At 42.7% G+C, this 24,457-nt stretch overlaps 1 protein-coding gene across 1 annotated transcript in view; it reads left to right on the top strand.

The window, feature by feature from the left end:
• The window catches only part of LOC147730437 (caspase-8-like), a 199,637-nt gene that overhangs the window by 133,831 nt on the left and 41,349 nt on the right, over positions 1-24,457 (top strand). The window contains exons 8-9 of the mRNA XM_086955249.1: positions 8,909-8,988; positions 14,047-14,185. Coding sequence (XP_086811375.1) covers positions 8,909-8,988; positions 14,047-14,185 — 219 coding nt within the window. The remainder of the gene's footprint in view (positions 1-8,908; positions 8,989-14,046; positions 14,186-24,457) is intronic.

Here is a 24,457-nt window from a genome sequence, read left to right on the forward strand (position 1 = left end):
CCTCTCTGACGGTAACAACACTCCCATCGATTGCTGAATTCTCACAACTCACTCCGGTTCAATTTCCACCACGGCCACTACGCCACCACCACGACCTCACCTTATCATTCACGTGCAGGTCACAAAATATAAGAAACACCCTGAGATACAGAAAAACGGTTACAAAAAGCTTTTGCACACAAACTGCACGGAATGCGCACGCCTCTGTGGCTGCACCCCTCACCGCGATTCCGAATACTGTAATTGGAGAGTTAATGCTGGACATGGCTTTGTAATTATTGACTGCATTCTTGTCTTGTTTTTTCCTTTTTACTTTTCCAAACAGGCGGTTATATGTTAAAAGGTTTTATTCAGGCAAAAGTTATGATTGTGAAAGTCCCGAAGATGATCCCCCTATAACTGAGCTTGGGATCGAAACGTCGACTCCTTTTAGAGTGTCCCATACTTAGGAATCTAATGTATTAATGTATGGCTGATCCACTCCAGGACACACTGTTAATTTGAATTCTTGTCAGTGGCCTGTTAGCTCACTTTGTTTGCCTGATATTTCTTTCACTTACTGTCTTCTTTATTTCCTCCTCACGTACGGCACAGGACTGTGCCCTACTGTAACCCTACTTATTTTGGTTACTTGTCTTATTTCTTTATTGAAAAAACGTATCAAATGAATAAATTATCCCTGCCCGGCTGGACAAGGGATTTTTGTACTATATAGCAGCCCACTGTGGTCTATATAATATCTTTGCTCATTTTTATTCGTATATGCTAAGGACCACTTGTTTCCTTCAAAATACCGCACACTGATACAGCGCCTCAGCAACATCGGAATCCAAGAAAAGGCACTGGAGTGGATCATCTCGTTCCTCGCCGGAAGAACCCAAAGAATCCGCCTCCTCCCGTTCCTATCCGCAGCCACCGAAGTCATCTGCGGCGTACCCCAAGGATCCTCGCTCAGTCCCACCCTCTTCAACGTCTACATGAGCCCCCTTGCAGCCATCGCACACCAACACAACCTGAACATCATTTCCTACGCCGATGACACCCAGCTGATCCTCTCCCTCACCAACGACCCCTCCACCGCCAGAGCCAGCCTACACGAAGGAATGAAAGACATTGCCGAATGGATGAAGATCAGCCGCCTGAAACTGAACTCAGACAAGACTGAAGTCCTCATCCTTGGTTCATCCCCCTCCGCCTAGGACTATTCCTGGTGGCCCCCTGCCCTGGGCACCACCCCCTAGCCAACGGACCACGCACGAAACCTGCGTTTCATCCTGGACTCCTCCCTCTCGATGACCAAACAAGTCAACGCCGTCTCGTCATCCTGTTTCAACACCCTGCGCATGCTCCGAAAGATCTTCAGATGGATCCCCACCGAAACCAGGAAGACGGTCACCCAGGCACTCGTCACCAGCCGACTGGACTACGGGAACACCCTCTACGCTGGAACCACAGCCAAACTACAGAAAAGACACTAGCGCATACAGAACGCCTCCGCACGACTTATCCTGGACATCCCCCGCCACAACCACATCTCCCCCCACTTGAGAGACCTGCACTGGCTCCCCATCAGCAAAAGAATCACGTTCAGACTCCTCACCCACTTGCACAAGGCTCTCCACGACCTGGGCCCCAAGTACCTCAACAACCGCCTCACTTTCTACACGCCCACCCGCCAGCTGCAATCGACCAGCCTCGCCCTCGCCACCGTCCCACGCATCCGAAGAGCCACTGCCGGAGGAAGATCCTTCTCCTACATGGCGGCCAAGACATGGAACTCCCTCCCCATCCACCTACGGCTGACCCAGGACCACCTCTCCTTCAGGTAGCAACTCAAGACCTGCCCTTTCGAGCAGTAACGGACTCCTCCCCTCCCAGCGCCTTGAGACCCTAGCGGGTGAGTAGCGCGCTTTATAAATCTGATTGATTGATTGATTGATTGATTGATAGCTGATCGTTGAAAATTCATGCGAAGGGAGATAGACTTATTGCTGATATTTCATAGGTTCCAGCGGGATCTTGCTGCTATCACTGTTCTATTTTCACTTGTGTAGAGACATTTATACTGATACATGCATACCTACATCACAGCTCAGGCTAAAGAAGTGCAGTGGCTACCTACAGTGGTAATCTTACACGTGTAAGCCACTAATGTAATTTTGTCTAATGTGGTTGCCATCAAAAAACCGAAAATATGTGCTAGTGCCTCATGAAGATTTTGTAACACTTCTAACAGAAAGGGTTGCAGACCCCATATCTATTGGCTGTATTACTTCAGTCACGTGGTACTTATATTTCAACTTCAGACTTACAAGGCTGCATAAAAAGCATTGAGTCAATCTACATGTAATGACACAGAACTCTGGTCTAGTCACCCCTCATGTCTGACATTTTTATGCTGTCAAGTATTGGACTACTCCAGAGCTGTAGAGTGAAAGTATTTAATTATGCTGAGAAAACTCAAATGTTTCTCAGTGTCCTCTGAAATATTAGATTTATGATTAACCAACTCTCCGTTGAAGAATAGGTGTGTACCAGTAAGACTTGCAATAAACCCTAGCAAAGCTTCTCCAGATTGATACCTCACTGGAAGCATCACTTTAAAAAAACCTGGCCTACATCTGTAGGAGACCAGCCTTCACTAGGAATCACCATGAAAAATCCTGACAGCACCTGTCAATGCTAACTTGTTTATTTAGTCCCACGTGGCAGCAGTACTAAAACTATTTTATTTCAGTTAAAAGTACGGAAATGTAGGCTCATGACATCACTACTTGGACTATTCCAGGCCCCCAAAGCTATAAGAATGGCATGGGCGGCAAGTATTAGTCATTTTAATGCATATTGCATCAATAAGCAACTGTTGTTGTCATAATTTCTAAATTAGACAAACAGCGCTGCCATGTGGCAGACTGTCAGTTTTGGTAATTAAGTGCTGGTGCTGAGCACCGGAAAGCACATCTAAAATTAAGCACTGTATACACCCATAGCAATGACTGTGTTCCAGGACATCCAATGCATGTGTCCTAAGCTTTCAATGCCAACATTCTTAGAATCAGGAATTCACCTATATTTTACTTATTCCAGACTCCCGGTCCTGCACCTGAAAACAAACACTTCACAATGCAGCTTGCTATTTGGTGCAAAACTATATTTTAAACTGATTGATGTATGTCACTTTAAAAACAACTGGAACTCAGAATGTGGTGTGTTAGAACTAGGGGTCTCTAGTTGGCAGAGGTAGGTATCTTTGTCCAAATAGGGACCCTTGCTTCTAGTCAGGGTAAGGGGGATGCACACTTTAGATAACCCCTTCTCACCCCCTTGGTAGCTTGGCACGAGCAGACAGGCTTATCCCAAAGGCAATGTGTAAAGTATTTGTACCAACACTCACAGTAACACAGTGAAAACACCACATATGGACACCAGACCAGTTTAGAAAAATAAAGTATCTTTATCTAAACTACACAAGACCAAAACGACAAAAATCCAACATACACAGTTTAAAACTATGACTTAAAAAAAAGGTTTAAGAACTTGTATCATAGAAATCTATGGATGCGTGACTTTGCACCATAGTATCTGTAGAAGCGACAAAAGTTCCGAAGCCAAACAGCTGCAGCGTCGGAAAACAAAGAGATGCGACATTCCTGAGACCATGATGAGGCGATGCAAGAGCCCCGCTGCACGCAGCGGACGGGTTGTGTCGAGTCTGGTCTGTAGGGGGAGTGATGCGTCGAGTCTTTGTGCTGGGTCCGGTTTGCAGGTGATGCGTCGGGAAAGCGTCTCGCACAGGTATGATGCGTAGATCTTCGGGATGCAACAGCGATCGATGCGGCGGCGGTCTTCTTCAGCCGCAATTCCTTGATGCGTCAGTTCTTGGAGCAGCGACAGGCGTTGCTACGATCTTTACAGCGGCACGGCAATGCGATGGAAATCTTGCGCCGTTGAGCTGCGTCGGTTAAAGGTGCTGCAAGAAGAGCGATGCGACGGGTTCTGCAGTTCTTTTCACTCTCCTTCTTCTTCCAGCTCCCAAACAGCAGCAAACAACCTCCAGAGGCCCTACAACTGGGTTAAGCACTCTAGGCAGGTCAGAACTCACACAGCAGAGTTCAGGGGAGCTGGGGGTGACGTCCTTTTGTTCCTGGGACTTCAAAACAGGAGGAAAGCTCTCCTCAGGCCCTTGGAGATCTTCTTCAAGCAGGGGACACAGCACACAGCAAATTCCTTCTGCTTTCCTTGGCAGAATAGTAACTGCAGGTTAGCCCTAGAACACAAGCAAGGGCAGTCCTCTTCAGTTTCTCCAGCTCTTTTCCTCGGCAAAGGTTCCTCTTGAATTCCAGGAAGATCTAAAGTTCAGGGGTTTCAGCTCTCATATTTATACCCCAAACGTCTTTGTTCTATAGGTGTAAGGGGTCCTGGACCGCGACCAACCGGGTTCTGGGTGTACTCTGCCAGTGCACAACTTCTTGATTTGTTAGTGTGGGCCAGGGCCATCAGACACACCACAAGTGTGGAGCCAGCATTGTGGAAGGCAGGCACAGCCCCATTCAGGCTCAGGTGCTACTCCTCCCACCACTCCAAACGCAGATCAGCCTATTCAGCCCTAGTGCTGACTCACCCAGACGGTCAATCCACAAACAGGCAGAGGCACACAGAAAGGTTGAACAAGAAAATAGTCACTTTCTAAAAGTGCTATTTTCAAACACAGAATTTAAAAACCATCCTTCCTAAAAGATGTGTTATTAAATTCTGAGTTCAGGGATACCACACTCTAATTTCTTATCTGACTCCTTTGGAAAGATATGCTTGTAAAACTGTTACACAGCATTCCCCATTCTTTCCTATGGGCAAGATAGCCTTTCAATAGTGAAAACGAAATTGGCAGTATTTCACTATCAGGACATGTTACACATACTAGTACATGTCCTACCTTTCACATACATTGCACCCTGCCCAGGGAGGTACCTTGGGACTACAATAAGAGTGTCCTATGTGTAAGAAAAGGGAAGGGTAAGGCCTGATAAGTGGGTGCACTGGCCAGGTCAACATGGCAGTTAACAAACTGCGCACAGGCACTGTGGTAACAGGCCTGAGACATCTTTTCAGGGATACTTATGTGGGTGGCACAATCAGTTCTGCAAGCCCAGTAGTAGCATTTGAGTTACCAGCCCTAGCACACTCAGTGCACTTTACTAGAGACCTACTGGTAAGACAAATATGCCAATCATGGATAATCAATCACAATAACAATTTACCCAGGGAGCACTTGCACTTTGACACTGACCAGCAGTGGCAAAGTGCCCAAAGCATCTAAATGAGCAAATACGAAATCCAGCAAAAACACAGGAGGTAGAGGCAAAAAGTCAGGGAAAACCACGCCAAGGGTGCCAGGTCTAACATGGTGCATCATAGTTTTTTGGTTTTATGTAATGTTTTCCAGAAGTGCCAAAATTAATAAACTGCTAGAATTGTGTCCTTGCCCACTAATAAGAAAATTGCAGACAGGTTTTTATGCATTTGTTTTACATGTAAGTATTATACATAAATGAAATAAACAATTGGGTCAAGCGCCAGAAAGCACTTGGGGGAATGAACAGTATAATGCAGGATACAAAGACTGCCTAAATCAAAGCGTGAGGGAACGGCGGAAGCAATGTGCCAGTCAGGGAGCTATGGGACGCATCACGGTCAAATGGAATCAGTCAGAACTTGAATAAACTAAATACCCTCCAACTTCAATAACCAAGAAATGAGCATTAGAATGAAGAAAGGGCGAATGGAGTGAATAAATTATGTAATGAACAATAGAATGTCAGTGGGTGCACCCAATGGAAAGTATTATAGCTGAAGCCTAATTTTAACACAACAAATACGAAGGCAAAATGACATAAGAGGTGGGTAAAATTGTGGGGAAATGTGCAAAAGGTAGTTTTATAGACTCCTAACACGATTTTTATATCGTAAAAATATCACTTCTCTGCACTAAAAATGTGTGCCCATCAGCATTTGTAAATGTGGAAAACAGGTGGGAGCGCTATTACTGCCTAGTATGCTTAACGTGTCAGAATTTGCAGTAACATCATGATTACTGCTGTGCAATAACACAATGAATGGCGAGTTATGTTACTATAGCAAGGGCTCAACAAAGTCTAAATGAAGTACTACATCCTCTGCTCCTGCTGATCATGTTAATGATTATTCCCCAGAGGTATTTCTGAGGCACCGACCTGGTGCACAGGCTACTGATTGTCCTTCGGGCCAGCACACCCTTGCAGCACAGCTAGGTTGAGCTGTGTCTGGGTAGGCCAGCTAGGACATTGCAGGAGAAGTAGGCTCCACGCAAGAAGGACAGAGGCGAATGGAAAGCAAGGATGGCAAAGCTTTCATTTAAGATTATACATGGGATAAAGTACCCCCACTATACATTATAAGGCTACCGTAAGTCACTGAGGACGTCTGTGACCATATAGAGGGATGAGGCCGAAGGTGGATTTACTTTATATGGTCATGGAACGCTGTGGTAACTTAAAATATCCTTAAAATCTATGGCAGTATGTACTTTATTCCTTACAATACATAGTCAAACTATCACCCTTTCCACAAACCACTTAAATCCTTGTTGTGGTACTCTTTCATATAAAAGAGATTGCATGTTTACAAATATAATTTTTTTTAGGTAAAATCTCTGCAGTTAAAGACACCAAAAAGCATGCAGATATCGGTTGCAAAAAGATCTTAGAAACAGTTTAATAAGTCCGTTTTTTAAAAACAGTGTCCCTCAGAATGTATAGAAGAGATTCTATATTTCCTATAATTTCCTGAAGTGTGCAAAGATAAACTTGTAAATATCTTCTTCTTGCTTGTCACCGATCAAGCAGAAAAACAGACCAGAGGAAAAGCAATGTTTTGTTTTTGAAACTCGGACTTTATTTATGCTCTGTGTCCTTCCTTTTCCCTCACTTGATGTCTCTGGCAGCAGGAATTGTGATATCAGAACACAACTGTAGTATGTTAACAAAGATGAGCGGCTATGTCATTTCTTTATTACAGGCAACTAGGTGAGTCACAAGTCGCCTGTAAAAAAAACATGTTGACAGGCTTTTCTTACAGGGATTGCAGGATCTCATTTATTATTATATCGGATAAAGTGCCCCCACCATAAATGATAAGGATATCGCAAGACCCCAAAAAGTTCCTCTATAAGATTATGGAATTCCAAAGTGACTTTGAATATCCTTATGTATGACAGGTACTTTAGCCCTTAAACACATGGTCGCACCATCACTGTTCCCTCAAGCCACTGAAATCCTTGTTACCAAGCTCTTTCGTATAAAAGAGAAAGCATGGTTGCAAACATGAAAAATAAAAATAGAGTCTCTAGTGCAAAATTAAACACATAAAAAAATACTATGAGATATTTGTTGCAAGAAGATATTAGACTCAGTTTTATACAAGGCAGCCCTTTAAAAGAAAGTTCCAGTAGCTGGGAATGCAATGCAAAAATATTCTAACTTGTCTATATTTACCTAAGGAGTGCAAACAATAAACATGATGGAATAGATATCTTTTGTCTGGTTGCCACTATACAGCTAGACAAATGGAGCAGAAGCAAGAAATGCCATGTCTCGTTTTCCTTCTATAAACAGCTGTTTTATTTATGCTCGTTGACCTGATCTGCTTTCGCCCACAGCTGCTGGCATTGGCAGCAGGCATTTCAGAACTAGACTGTTAAAAATTATTACAGCTGAGTTTTGATGTCATTTCTTTATAATATAGGCGACTAGGTGCGTCACAAGTTGCTTTTCAGACATGAGAGACAGGATTTTATACAGGGATTGCAGAACCCATCTATTATAACATTTTCATATTACTGACTTGCTAATTATTTCCCAGTGTTATTCTCCCAGACATTGCCCTCCTCACTTCATCTGCATATGTGCTTGAAGGCGGTGGCTGCTTGATTTGCAGTGGGGCGACACCCTGATCTCTGTGTGAACTTATGCAGGTCCCCTGACACTACCTGTCTGAGGATTAGAAGCAGTGTATGCTGGACACGTAGCCACGTGGAGCTCCTAGACAAAGGTCTTGCCACTAATAAATAAGCTCAGTAGGATTGTGATAAAATGCCATTCACATGAGTAGGTGCTTGTGAAGTACCTTATTTACACTTTTATAATGTTATACATCTGGATAACAAGATTAAACTCCTTCCATGAGGCAGTCAGCTGAAACACTGCATGGCAGCACTTCGGGCCACATCAGCGGCAGCAGCATGATAAATAAATACTTTTACAATATGAAGCAGAGATAGGCTACTGCTGCTGTTTCGCCATTTACAGATCTTCTTCAGGGGACACAAGGTAAGGATTAGCTCCTAGAACCTAATTCTGTGATCCAAGGTGCTCCATATGTGCTGCAGCAACTTATTATTATTATTATTATTATTATTATTATTATTATTATTATTATTATTATTATTATTATTATTATCAGTGCCATTTGTATTATTCCTATTATTATTATCATTTTGGTTATTATTATTAATATTCACTATTATTGTTCTTAATGTGTCTACTACTACCACTATTACTCATAACAACATTAATATTATTGTATTATTCAATTAATAATGCACACAACACTATCATCCATAGTGACATTACTAATAATAATGACCATAACAAGGCCAATATGACAAAAGTTACCGTAGTGTAACTAACAGTAATATGATCACCAATAACAGGTATAGTCTTTCCACCCCAATTACAGCTGGTAATTCCTTGAAGAAGCCCTCTGATAATATGCTTGACCAGAGTCTTCCCTCCATTGTGCATTTCAAAAAGGGAAACTCAGCACATCATCTGATTCCTTCCATAAGTGTTCTATTATTTGTGAATTGTTTTAGTGAAAGAAAATGGCGGTAATGGTGGGACAATGCCCGTGTGCATCAGTGACGTTCCGAGACTTGCGGCAGAGCTGCTTCAGGTAAGATGTCAACGGCAATTGCCACCGGCCTCTAAACCTAGGGATTTTTGGGAACCGTTTGTGCAATATATCCCCTCTACACAAAATGTTGACTGATGGTATAATGCAGTGCTTTAGTAAAACTTTAATGTGGGACCTCCCTGTATCAGATGGGGTGGAGGATAACACAAAGATTGGGGGAAATGAGGCGTGACGGATGGCGGCCCGGGATTCCAGGGAATTGATGGTTGTAGTCACTAAGTTTTCTCTCTTAGCAGCATACCACTCTGGGGAACATACTTATGATGTCGATGTCTATGTTTCTCAGTGAAATGCATGTACCCTGTAAACTGTAGATTACTCGTATCAATTTTATGCAAATGTGTAATGTCGTATCTCTGCTGACCTGAATAAATAAAATAATTTAAAAAAAGAAAAAAGATGGAGCAAGCAGAAGCTGTGAGTGTAATTATGAATCTATACATCAATGGTCAGCTTGGATTTCAGCAAAAGCTCATTGGGACCCCCAGGACATTTAATAGGGAATTATAGCTGCTGTCAAGGGCTATACCTGTAGTTAAATGCCCTGAACCGGAGTGTGATGAGGGCCTATAAGGAGTGAAAGGGTCTTTAACAACTGGGCTAAAAGGCTATTAAAACATTCCACCCACTAAGGAATGATCTAAATTAAAAAGGGAGAAACATGAAGACAAACATTGGATTGTTGGTGCTCCGGGCTTATATATGAAGCTCTCAACATTCTAGCTCTCTAATATTGCCTTATAATCTGCAGCCATTGTCTATATCAGTTGTTAAAGGTCCTGAACCCGAATAAGAGGCCTGTGCCACAGGCAAGGGCCTATAACGAAGGAGAGGGACTTTAAAAACTGGTATGTATTTCGAGGCAGAGGGGCTATAGGGTTATTAGAAAATTCCACCCACTACAGGTAGAATGTTCTTAATTAAAATGGGAGAAGCAGAAAGACTAAATTGGAATGTTGCAGCTCTGGGCATATTCTAGACTACGCCATTGGCTTTAATGGAGCTCTCAAGATTCCAATGTTGTAATATGTGCCATTGACTCTGGTTCTTACCTGCCTCCTCTAGGCTATGCATGTCTGAGTTATCTGTTATTACAATCAATGCAACACCTCTTGCTTGGGCATCATGACATTCTCAGCGCCATGTTTGAAGATGTCTTTCAACCTCATAACCTCACCCAACATCTTGTGCGTAGGCTATATCCCATCCATATTATACACTGAAGAAACCAGAGGACATCCGAGTGTAATCAGGGGGTTTCTTCTGAAGTTGACATGCCAGTGACCATGTGGTAGATGGGCTGGTGGTAAGTGTTGCCAAAGGCAGAGTCGGCTGGAGCCCCATCATTAGAAACCAGGCAGTTCCCTTGATTCTAAATGAGGTGTGGGAGCCAAGAGTTTGACCAAATGGGACATTCGGCCATCTTCAAATTAGCACAGCATTTTTCAGTGGCAAGAAACTCGTTGGTGAACACTATTGGAATCATGATTCCATAGACAAAGCCTATTGGACTCATCAGCTTCTTGGCACGAACAGATTCCTTTATGGCATCTTTCATTGATGAAATCTGGACCATTCATTGCAGTACTTTGAGGCATATTTTCAAGCCCCTATCGCCACTGGAGCAATACTTTTTCCGACACTCTAGTTGGGTAGCTCCATTTTCCATATTTACAAGGTGGCGCTAAGCAATTTAGTAAGCTTAATAGTAAATACGCTGCATCCCTGAAATGTGAAAATATCAGAGCGTGTCGCTGCCAAAATTGACAGGGATCCGCACTCTGACATTTTCTAGTAAATATGCCCCATTGTTTCTCAAAAGCCATTCTTTACAAGTAGCTATATGTTTTTCCTGCAGGATGTCCTCTCGAGTCTGTCATCCCAAATATATGTCACAAAAATAAAAGGAAGAAAAAAGAATACACGTGGTGCCCGATGTAGGTACCTACATCGGGCCCGTGGTGCCTAAATGCCGTGGCCATAAGCTTGCAATACATTTTTTAAATTAAAATAAATAAATAACCGTAGCATATTATTTAACAGACTCGACTGTTGCTCCCTAGCTGACAGGTGCACATTGAACAAGTATAGATACTGCAGTTCAACAGCTTTATGTAAACCCCAGTGCCCACGTATTAATCAATGGGTCTCTATCTGAAAGCTTTGCCATCACGCGGGGTACAAGACAGGGCTGCCCCTGTTCGCCCCTCCTATTTTCTATCTATATTGATGTATTTATTCACAATTTGGAAAATAACAATTCAATTCCCCCAATTCAAGACCGTAACGTAGAAACCAAATGTCTGGCATATGCTGACGATATAGCTATTATCACAGGTGACCCCAATAACGCCATTAAGTGGATAGAACGAGAAGCCCATGCTTTTGGCAAAGTCTCGGGTTATAAACTAAATCGTAGTAAAACCCAGATCATCATAAATAATAAAATTATGATGCAAGATCCACATATAATTAATAAAGCAATTTATCTAGGCATGAGTATCGATGCTAATATCGCAAACATGGTTGATGATAATCTTAACCCTCTCATAAGTCGCACCAAGAAGGAACTACTACGCTTACATAATTTACAGCTCACTATTGGGGGGAGAGTTAATGTCGTCAAAATTTTATTTTTCCCGAAGTTTCTCTATTTTTTCGCTCAATAAACCTAGAATTCTCCCAAACAGTTTTTAAAAATATAGATAATTTGTTTTCACGTTTTATATGGGGATATCACAAGCCACGAAGAGCACTCAGGTGGATCACTTTACCTAGAGATCAGGGGTGATGGGCACTGCCAAACTTTAAACTGTATTATTGGGCAACAGTGTTGAGATACAGTGCATACCTTTTAAAAGAAGACACCGACGTCCATAATATTCCCACTCCGCAAGAACTTATTCTGGGAGATGGCTGTGCAGGTTGCTTATGGTGCCATTCAAACGATGATTACTTTAAAAAGGTGAAATTCAAGACTATTTCTAGCGTTGCTAAAGTATGGCGGAATGTTAAAAAACTAGTTGGTTTAGGCCGGTACTCTTTTTATACACCTATAATACAGAATTTGGATCTCCTGGAAATATTTCAAGATTTAGTATCGAATAGATGGGCCGAATTAGGGATAAAACAACTGGGGTGCTTTTTTTCTGTGAATGGTATCAAGTCGTTTGAGGAACTAAAAATCGAGTTCAAACTATCTAATAGAGATTTCTTCAAATACCTCCAAGTGCAGGATTTTATTTTAAAGAAAGGGGGAGGTCGCATTAAATTTCAATCGTGGCAAACTATGGACAAATTATTATCCATAAAAGCCCCTAAAATTGGCGAGATATATGAAGGGTTTAATTTACTTTTGCCAGACGATATGGAGAAACATACGGAGGCATGGCAAAGTAGACTTGGCATCTCTCCACGAACCTCCTTGGAAGCCTTGGAGATGGCAATATCAACCCTAATGTCCATGAAACTCCAAGCACAATTTTATAAAACATTTTTTTCACTTTATTATACCCCAGACAAATTGGCAAAATGGGGGAACGGAAACGGGACACACTGTCCTAGGTGTTCCCTTCCATCAGCAGATTTAACTCACATGTTTGCTACATGTCCTATATTAGGGAATGTTATATCGACAATCTCTGACTTTCTTTCCAACCTTGCACATTGCCGTATTAACATATCAACTGAAGAAATTCTATTAGGTACGTCCAACATACCCCGACCACATTCAATGCACGGGCTTATCTTTGTAGCTATGGCTGTTCTTAGATTGTGCATCGGGTCAGCCTGGATAGATCCATTAGCACCATCGTTTGTAGAATGGAGAACTAGGCTATTTGCAACCTGCAACCTGGAAGTGGCGATTTATAGAAACAAAGGGAGGACAAAGCGAAATAAGGGCATGATGATCTGGGCACCTTTGTTAGACTGGATGCAAGAGGAATAAAATGTTTGAATCGCTTAGGTTTTATATTTATTGTCTCTCTTTTCCTTTTTTTTCTGCTCTGTTCTCAGTATGTTAGCTTCATGTTCACTGAACAAATGTATATTCTTTTCTTCATATTTGTTATAATCAATAAAATGTAAGATTTTGTTATCTGTTCTGCGGGGTGGGGAGTGGGGGGGTAATGCTGCCTATAAAATTTAAATGCAAATAAAAATTGTTTAAAAAAAAAAGAACAAGTATAGATACAATTTATCATTTTAATTCGCATCACAGGAAAATAAGGTTCATATTGATGCAAACAAAAAAAGGTGTTATTGTTTTTTAATTACTCCTAACCCGAGGACATAATTAAGAAAAACACGGATGACAACAGAAAAAAGAAAAGGAATGGAATGAAAACAGCATAAGCATAATAAATGTCGCCCCACCAGTCCCAGCACTGTAAAGCTCTCCTTTTTAGGCGAATTTCGCACATTTGATATTGCAAAATGCCATCACTTTTAGTGCATGAGAGCCAGTGGTCGAAGGGGGACGATCCATTACCCTAGACATTGACACACCATAGACCTCTGCACCGTTCATAAATCTGAATTTCAAGGTGTGTTAATTGAGGCTTTTTGATTGAGGGCGTCTGGAACTCTCAAGCTAGACAACCATTTTACTATCTGCTGTTTACCACCCCCAAAATTAGCTTTAAGAGAAGGGACCGGTAGGATGAGGACAGGGATTTATTTTGGGGTTAATGTGTGGGTTAAGTTGTTATGAAGGTTTGTTTCTTTGCAAAAGCTATTTTGTCCCAATATCTATTGTATTGCTTCATGTCCTCCTTTCTAATGCAAAACCAGAGATGGTTCAGTTTGCCTTCTGTGTCATATTTTGATTTGCCATTTTTCTCAATTCGGTGCGATTTTATGACTTGGATCACATAACATGTTTGTCATTCACCTATTGACAACTAGTAGATAGTTTTAATATTTATAAAAAGCTTCAATCGAAAAATAAAATCGCCAGCCCCTGTTAGGTGCTTTAGTGAAAGGAATTCTTGATGTCTGTTCTTGTGTCACATTTTCCTTTGATCACTTTTTCAGGTGGACCAGGTTTACAAAATGAGCAGTCGTCCACGTGGAGTTTGCCTAATACTGAACAACTATGACTTTGCCAAGGCAAGAGAAGAGGTGCCCAAGCTGAAAAATTTAAGAAACAGGCGTGGGACGGATGTTGATGCTGGTAGTTAACATATTTTTTAAGAGGTATTTCTTTAGCACAGACCTACCCTAGAGAGCAGCACACTGCTGTAGCGAAAACAGGTTATGCTGCAGTCCGTACAGGTTACAGAGGTATGGGTAGTAATTTACAAAAGCAAATAAAAGCAGTAGGGGCTGCTACCGGACCCGGGTGGTGGGTACGAAAATAGAAGAAATAATAAACAATTGCCTGAAAATGGCCGGATGCTGCCTCTCCTCCGTCCTCTTCCTCCTGTCTCCGGTCCCACAACAGGAAGCAGCAGGAAGCACCCGGGCTCCCAGGCTCCCTTGAACCAATCACAAAGCTGTTGGTTCAGCACTGAGATGGGGTATCGGAGGCTGGGCATGTTCCTCACCAGGCTGTGCATTATAACCTGGTGGGAAGATGCAAAGTGCGCATGACTGTTTGGACTGCCCAAGAGGGCCGGCCAAGCAGTAGTGTTGGGCCAGCTAAGCAGTCATGCGCACTTAGGGAATGCAAACCACTCCTCCCCCTATTCTGGCAGGCCCTGCCCGAGAGTTGCTGACTGCAATAGGAAAACTAAAATGATAATAACGATGGGTTATTATCATTTTATTTGTCCTTTTAAGCAGTGGGACGCCTGTGAATAGAAAATGGAATACATATTTATAAAAGGACCATAGCGCAACATCTAGAAAAAAACAGAAGTGCCAGGCTCGGACTGGCCATTCTGCCACTATGCATTTTCCCGGTTGGTTACAGGCTAAGGGATTGCTTTCAGAGACAGACAGACTTCCTTTTGTCTTTCCTGTCATCTCTTTCCGCACCCTCCCTCTATTTATGTCTCTCCTTCTCTCCTCTCTCAATGTATTGAGACTGAACTATTTTGTCCGATGCCCGATGGAGGTACCTGGTTTAGCTATAGGAGAGACAGTTCGGGGATTCCCTCCTTGGTCAACACCTACCCAGTCGGTCTTTAGACGTACTTCCTTTCGTCTCTCCTGTCGTCTCTTCCCGCATCCTCCCTCTATTTATGTCTCTCCTTCTCTCCTCTCTCAATGTGTTGAGACTGAACTGAACTATGATGCCCGATGGAGCTACCTGGTTTAGCTATTAGGGAGATGGGCCGTGGATTCCCTCCAGCACTATATAAAACTCTTTAAATAAAATAAATAAAATAAAATGAATACAATTTTAGCCGTGGTAGTGTTTGGCTTCCAATGCAGCCAGGATTAGTACTAAAGGCACTGGTGCTATTACAGAAAAAAAATTAGGAGGTACGGAAAAACATTTACGAAAGAGCAAGGGTGCAGCATCTTCAGGAGTGCAATGGAGGGCAAAGCCATTGGTGAAATTGCCCAAAATACCAAAAAGTTGTGGTCTCGAGTTGAGCGGAGGGTTACATCACATAAGATTTTTCCCGGAAGGCCACTGCGCTTTTTACTTCTCAGGATTTCATAATTATGTGGTTCATGTTCAAAAGATGCAACGGCTAGACTAACTAGTGTTGGTAATTTAGGTCATTGGAATGGGGTGTTAGAGTGGCTCCTGGATTTGCATGTTTTGCTAATTTAATTTTGACATGGCATCCATACTTATCCTTTTTTTTTTTTTTTTTTTTTATGTATTGTTAGCTTGCGGTAGGCTTAGAGCCCACCCATTCCTTACCATTGTTTGTCTCCATTGTCACTCACATGTCCTTGCTTCTATTTCATTAACATGTGTGGTCTTTCCTTACTCTTCTCATGTTTGTCCCTCCCCTGGAGCATGGACTCATTACTGTGTCCTTTTTTAAGCACTACTCATTTATTTCACTATAAACAAACATTTTCCAGCTGTTTCCCTAGTATGCCTTGCTTCTCTTGCTCGATCTCTCGCCCATGTGGTTCATCCCCAACCCTTCAGTGATGTTCTCCCTCATGTGCTCCGACCCATGTTGCTTTCTTCCCCGTGTGTTTCTCCCCTTTTCAAGCATCACAATGCTCTCTCTCTCGCATGTATGTTTCCCTCCCCAATCCTCTGCATTCCATATTGCTCTACCTTGCGCATGTTTGTCCTCTCCTGCACCCTACATGTTATCCCCCCACCCACACATTCCATGTCACGTCTGGCCCCCATGTCTCTTCAGCCCCTACAGACCTCCATGTTGCTTCCATGCCCCCGCCCATGTTGCTTCGCTCACTTGGCCCCATGCTGCTTCTACACCTTTCAGCTGTATTGCTTCCTCCGACCACTTTTCCCCCCAAAAATGCTTTTACAAGCTAATCAGAGATGGATCTTTTTCTTATTTAGCCATGCCACACAGCATCGGGGATGCTGTACAGCATGAGTAAAAGGTATTTGCAAAGGGATAGGTTTCAATGGTGAGACCTATTGGCTATGCCAGTGCTTGTTTACATTTATTGTGCCAATGATATAGCAGTCAGTATTTTAAGAAATGTTCCTACCTTATGAAATATGAACCACTTGCCCTTCATCAGAAGTAAACTTCAGTGAAATTAGATAGCATTTCTGTTTGAGACTTTGCCACCCTTATACATGGGAATAGTGGGTAACATGGCTTTATCCCACATTTTCTTTCGGGGGTTGCATTTTCACATGGATCAGCTACTGAGCTGGATGTTTAAAAGGGTGGGTATCGATTCCCCAATAAATGTACATGAGTAGTGGAAATGACATCACATACGCTTTGATTCTTGATATCATCACATGATTGACCCCTTGTCCCACACTTTGACCCTCAACAGACACCCATTTATTTGGTGAGGGGTTACAGTAAGGATGAAAGGTACAAAAAGTCAACACTGCTCCTAAAGCTCTTGGTAACGACATTATCCTCTTTAGCAGTGAGAAAAATGTAGCAATGGCTTTGCTCAGGGTACTAAAGGGCAAACTAGTGGCAACAACGCTATCATTGGTTATCACTATTTAAGGTCCTTTAGTCTTTAACTTCGCGAAGCCCAGTTGTGAAAGCTTTGTTCCATTGTTGAGTGAGCCTGGTGTTGGGATCCATACCTATTAAGTGAATAGCTAGTGGTACGATTCATAGGAGTGTATGACCCAATTAGGAGAGAGAGTAAACTCTGTATGTATGCTACTTTCGGTCCACATAGGTCGCAGTGCAGGCATGGTGAATGGGGTTGGGATAATTGCAGAGTTCTCCTAGCAACAAGATGGCAGGATCAAGGACTGCCTAGACGGGTAATGGCTTCTAGTGTGCACACAGTACAGAACACAATGTCCAAATTGGCCATATGGATGGATGGGCATATATAAAGGATTCCTAGGTCTAATTCTTCTTGCTGTTGGTGAGTGAGACTGTATGGAGAACATAGAGGTGGTGGGGAAGGAAAAAGAGAAGCTGGAGGAGAAGAAGACCTCCTAAGAAGCTAGTGCCTTGCATATTCCTTGGGTGACCACTGGGTAAGGCTTATTACTCAAAGGAGTAGGCCACAGAAGAAGTCAAGGAGATGGACGGTTGGGCATCAGACCCAGCATGAAGCAATGGTGGATGGTCCTCAGCGAAGTCAGGTTCTCTCAACCACTTAGGTTCCGTACCTGCAGTCCTGTACCTGCGGGCACTGAGCAGTAGCCTACCTATGTTATCGGTGGGTTCTAGCCCTTGTCTGGGCGTTCTTTCAAATACCTACTAATAGTGGTGCAGTGTTCACAGGTAGTTGCAATAACTGCAGCAACAGTGCTGCTCACGGGCATAACAAAACCTGATGGGGCCCCCCTGCAAAGTACATGGAGGGGAGCTCCCACTCAGTGCTGACGGAGCTATGAAGTGCCATGAAAGAGGCATGTGAAAACTGAATGCACAGGCTTAGAAATGCAGTTTTTTCGTCAATCCTTCCCTACTCTCTACATGTTGTCTAGAAATGTTCATTAGTACAGATTTCAACAACCACCGTGCTATGTTTTTAATCCTGAGTGTTAACGCCTGATTTTGTTTTTCTCTAGACCAAAGACTCTTAACATATGATAACTATTAGTATCGATGACAAACAAGTAACTCTGACTCCTACATCTTTTGGACCTCATTGTCTTATGTAGTATTTCCTTTATGTTGATTGTACACACTTGTATGATTTATTGTCTTTGTATAATATGTGTGTGATGTAAAGCGCTCTGTCACCCTACAGGATAATAAGTGCTTGTTGGCCTTAATGAAATCACAGGTAGTGACATCATATGACCTGTGACTGAATTTTCTGAGATCATGTCACATGACCTTAACTCTGGTGACATCACAATAAGTTGCATTACTGAAGCGCCATAATTGCTGTGTGATTATATAACAGCGCAGCACATACACGTCTATGTTAGATACCACATATATTAGGGTGGTGCTTGATCTTTGAAAGTTGTGAGGCACAATATTAGCCCTGAATTGTAGTGACTGAGTGAAGCATGCCAGGCATCTCCTAATAGGGTTCGGAGGGGGGGAGAGGAGGCTACCCCTGAGAACATTTTGAAAAAATTGGGGTTGAATACTGCATTTTAAAGGAAAATGTCAATTAACTTTGCTACAAAACTATAGTCTCTGAAAGGACACGTTAAATATCCAAGTCCTCAAATGATGTGCCAAGCCAATGGAACCAGACACTTCCCTGAAGTTGACACAATTCTTTCAAAATGTGCTATGGGTGCCCCCACATATCAAAAAATACCTCAATTGTGCCAGGACCAGCAATACCAGTGGCATAATTTTAGCTTTTAATGCCATCCCTATAGCATGAGTGACACTTGCATCAACAATTACCTCAGTATGTCAGGGCCAGCATTTTGTAGTGTTCCCCCTTTCATGCACCCCTGTTGCCCTCACTTATGACAATAATTACCTCCAATGTGGTAGTGCAGGCATTTGGACAGAGAGGCTCCCATGCCAAAAATGTCCTCAAGTATGCCAGCTACAAAATGTTTTCCATCCGTGCCCAGTATGCCACCAATTACCTCTCTTATGCCAATACCAGTATTTTATCATTACGTCAAGGACTACCTTCAGAACTAATTACCTCCAGCATGTAAATATCACTATTATACTGTTATGTCAAAGACTACCTCCAGTATGCCACTACTTTCTCACACATGCCTGTCATGCTAAGAATTGCTTCCAGTATGCCAGCGCCATCATTTTGCCATGGGTGCCTCCATCAACAATTACCTTCAGTATGCCATGGCAAATAGCAGACTCACAAGCATGTTATCACAATCTCACTCATGCTAATTTACTTCCACTTACTCACTTATTCTCACTCACACTCACTTATTCATTTTGACCAAATTGTACTCACTCATTCATTGTCACTCACTATTTTGCACACACTCTTACTCCTACTTTCTTACTCTCACTCACTTCCACTTTCACTCGCTATGACTCACACATTCACAGTCACTCAAATTTTACTTTCACTATATGACTAAGTCATACTTTCACTCAGGCATTCTAAATCGTGTTTTTCACACCAACTCACTCATTGTCTCTCTCCCTCATTCTCACTCACATTTATTCTCACACTCTCTGCCACTCCCTCACTCATTGTCTGACTTGCAATCACTCTTACTCAGTCTCGCTCAGTCTGACTCACTCACACACACTGACACTCACACATTGTCACACACTACCTGTCATTAACTCTCACTCTCATTCACTCTCACATTAATGATTACACACACAGGTACTCACAGACACTCTCTCTCAAACAAACATACTCTCACCCACAAGCAGTCACACAACATACATGTAAATTTTTTTTATCTACCTTAGTTGCCAGGAAGGTCCCATTCCAGCTAATTGTACTCCATTTTGTATTACACTAATAGGGAATTACATAATGGTTTTCACTATTAGTGTAACAAATAAATGGTAGAAAACCACGAGAGTAAAGCCCCAACTGACGCCATAAGAACAAGCAGCTTCTAAGTTCCTGGCACTGATTTTGACATTTCTGAGGCCAGAGATCACAAAGAGCAAGCCAGAGCCAGGGGTCACTGCTACAACTCCTGATGACCCTTAAATGATATGGATTTGTCATACCTGCTGATAGTAACCTGGGAACTTTGTTTGTTGCTGAGACCGGGACTGCGAGGCCCACCAGGCTGTGCGTTATTACCAGCTCGCACACCTGCCGCCTCCTCCCGAGTCTCCTCCCCATCTTCATTTCTCCTGCTTGGGCTCTTTAAAAACGACTCGCGGCTCACGCTCTGCGGGAGCCGCTCGCAGTCGAAACTTTGGTTTCCTGCTTTAAACTACGCTGCTGGAGGTGATTTGTCATACCTGCTGATAGTAACCTGGAAACTTTGTTTGTTGCTGAGACCGGGACTGCGAGGCCCACCAGGCTGTGCGTTATTACCAGCTCGCACACCTGCCGCCTCTTCCCAAATCTCCTCCCCATCAATTAACTTTTGGTATCATAAGCGTCCCATAGCGCGTTAGCGGGACGCGTGCGCAGGACGTAAGCCGGGACGAAGCCCGGACAAAGGGCGGACAGTCTGAGTCTCTTGACCGCCTTCACCGTGCCTCTGCGGTTTATTGCCCGTAAGACCCATCTTGTTGCTATCCCCAAGTGCTGATTGTGTTGCGTTCTCTTGTTAATAATTGTTTTTTGTTATTATCTGAGCTTTTCTGTATTTGTGGTATCATTGCATTAAGTACAATGTCTAAACAGAAGTCATCCTCCGCTTCTAATACCATAGATAACTATCTAGTCCAGGTAGTGAGCAAAATTAATAATTCTAGAAGGATATCACTGGGTCTGAGTTCCACTCCCTCTATCCCCACACAGAACTCTCTATTAGAACCAAATCAAGTTGAAGCCCCGATCCAGGTGCATTATAGTGAAACTATCGAAACATATGATAATGTATCTACACAGGAAGACAATCCCGATCAAACCATCCCCACTGCCATCAATTTGGTTAAGGATACCTTAAATTTATGTAACTTGTCCCCAGAAAAATCCCTCCCCTCTTCCCCAGTATCTGTTCCAGTTACTAGAGCAACCAGAGCATGTAGAAAAGGTCAGACCAAACGTGGTGGGCTATGCTCTAGTAGGAAAAGGGTTGCCCCTCCTGCCCCCAACATTATACCTATATGAGATGTGTCTGGGGCGTCTAGTGGGAAGGTGTTACTGCGGGATGATCAAATTACATTACTTGTAAGCATGATTGATTCTAAGATAAAAAAACATTGTCAAACCGCTGATAGCAAAAATTGACCATTTAACAGCGGAGGTCAATAGGCTAGGGGGTATCATAAATCAGACTACGGAAAAGGTGGCCAAAATATCATCTTTAGATCCAATTAGAGATGAACCCGTAGCAAATGCTATGAGTGCTGGGACAAAGACCAGGGATAATACGACTTCAATTCCCCGAATGCCCCAACAAGATGTACCCAATAATAATCAGAGAACCATCAATGAAGATCTTCTGCCTAAATCTACGCCTATAAGTATTGAGAAAGGTTCCGTCCAACTTATCATAGAGGCTTCCCCCCTAGTTTTGGTCTTGGCCAATGTACCTCCTTTAAAAATGGGCCAAGTAGAATCTACTTCTTCTTTGATTAGTAAAGCCTATCATTGGCTATCTAACAACATGGTGATATCTCCTTGGGGCAAACAGCAACTAGCCGAAGAAATCACCATGGCAAGAAGGGTGGATTGGATAGGGAATGGCGTTAAAAAATTTAAGGGTGACTGTGTAGTCTTGCATTTTTTAAACCCAGAAATACTTCCTGAAGTCTTAAGGCACATTTATCCACCACAACGTAGGAGCACAGATATTGTTCCGTTAACTTTGGATTTCTTCTATCGCAGTAATAAAATAGGGAATCCTAATATTTTAAAGACCAAGTGGAACCTGGTGACACATAAGTGGGGCAGGGTCCCTCAACCTAGCGAATGGGAAATCAATCTTGAAAATCAATTTGAGCCATTGTCTAATCTGAATGAATGTGATTGACTCAAATTGACTGATAGAGTAGTGACTAAAGAATTAGAGGAGTTAAAGAATGTAGATACTCCCATAGAGAAAGAGCCCTGTTTGACAAATACTTTTACCCGGAACTCGGAGAACGGGACAAAGGGAGCAACCACTTTAAGCAGTAGAAATAGGATCAGACACCTTGATCCACAAACAGACCCCTCTATGGGAGAATCATGTCCTTTGTCCAACTCAGTCGTATCTGTACCCGAATCTTTAAATTACCACAATAACAATGCAGTTAGAGAAACAAAGATGGGAGTTGATTTACAGGGTTCCCTCCGACCGCAGATCCCTCTAGATGTAGCAACAGAGGGAACAGTAGAGTTAGGGTTGTCCTTTCTTTCTTGGAACATCACTGGAATCACTAATAAGTTGACTTCACCAGAATGGCGTACATTTATAGACCAATTCGACATTTTATTGTTCCAAGAAACATGGTATGTGATCCCAATATACCATCCTGGATATTTAAACTTTTACACTCCAGCCACAAAAAACCCTAAGGGTCGACCGGCAGGGGGCCTGATTATTTGGGTTCACCAAAACCTATGCTGCAAAATCCAACAAAGGAGTTCTCTATTTGACGATATACTGTCAATTATACTAACCTGGGCAAATGGTCAAGGGATGGTCGTATTTAACATCTATGCCAGGGGAGTTGTAGGTGGTAAATCATTAGAAGTATTAACCGCCCTGGACCATGAGCTTGAAGCTCTCCCAATTCATCTGCCATACATTGTAGGGGGTGATGTTAATACCACTTTTGAACCGCTTGGTGAAGAAGACCAACTTTTAACTGAAGAAGAGGACACCAAGTGGGGTATCCCACAGCTGGATCTTCCCGCAGTCACTAGATGGACGACGGTGGCCATACAACTTAAGGCCCTATGTTTAGCAAGAGGACTTAGAGCAGCAAATGGGCGAACCCCTTCAGATCGACAGGGGAACAAAACATTTGATATTGTTAGATTCTCCAGTCGAATAGATTATATCCTAGTGGATGTTAGATTATGGTATAGGTTGATTGATATGATAGTCAAAACTCGAACAGAGAGTGACCATAATCCTCTCTGTATGACCCTTAGAACAAATGTAGGGTCAAGAATATCCAACCAAAGGACAGGTTATATTACTCTAGATGTCATAACTTCGAACAACCAATGCCACATTAAATGGGGTAGACTCAATGAGAACAGGGAAAGACTAGAGGAGCTCAAAAAAGTAGTGGTAGAAGAAGTGGCTAAGATCAACTCACAAGCTAATAAGCAGAACTTCCCTGAAATAATGCTTGATGTCCATACGACATTTTTTACCAAGATCCAGGAGTTTTTTAAGAAAAAGAATAAATCAGGAAACGTTCATAATAATATGCCCAAATCAGGATGGTATGATAAGGCATGCAGAGAAGCTCGTTAGAACCTTAGTGTAGAACTTAGGAACAAGAATGTTTTAGGGGTGAGAAGAGCGAGGGATACCTACAGGAGGGTACAAAAAGAGGCCAAGAAAAAATGGGATGAGACCCATTGGCATGATTTAAAAGCTGCATGTGATACAAAGAACCAGAGCCAATTCTGGGCCCTGGTTAAATGGGACAGAGGAGGGGTGGCTCAACCTCCACAGAACAACGTAGCCCAAAACCAGTGGGTTGACTTTTTTTAAACCTCAACATGCGTGGGTGCTAACTGAAGGAGAACATATCCTACCCCCTACAGTTTTCTACCAACGAAATCTATTTACTCTAAAAGATGTTAACATAGCGTTGGACAGCGTGGCAGGGGGTCGTGCCCCAGAAATGGATGCCATACCAGCAGATGTGTTTTTAAGTGATCGCCCATCCTGGTGCCAATACTTTGAGTGGCTAGCAAACTCAGTGGCCAGAGGTGCACCCATACCGACCTCTTGGAAGGGTGCAGAAATAATCCCAGTCTTCAAAAAGGGGGATAAATCTTTACCCAGTAACTATAGACCTATTAGTCTTATAGACTCTGCCCAAAAAATAATAGGCCGTTTAGTACGGAGCAAATTACAAACCTGGATTGATGAAAATGACATTTTATCTCCTTATCAAGCTGGGTTTCGTCCCTGCACAAGTTCAGTTGATCAGGTTTTCTTTTTTATAGCTCTTTACTGGAGGAATGTGTTGCTTACTAAGGGAACCCTCTACGCTGTATTTGTAGATTTAAAATCTGCCTTTGACCTAGTTCCTCGTTCTAAACTTTGGGGGGTACTTGCTGAAGCTGGGATGGCCCCGGAACTGTTGACATCACTGGTCCGCTTGTACGAGAACAATTATGCTAGAATTAG

Source organism: Lissotriton vulgaris, chromosome 2_1 (assembly GCF_964263255.1).
Source record: "Lissotriton vulgaris chromosome 2_1, aLisVul1.2, whole genome shotgun sequence".
Taxonomy (NCBI): Eukaryota; Metazoa; Chordata; class Amphibia; order Caudata; family Salamandridae; genus Lissotriton; species Lissotriton vulgaris.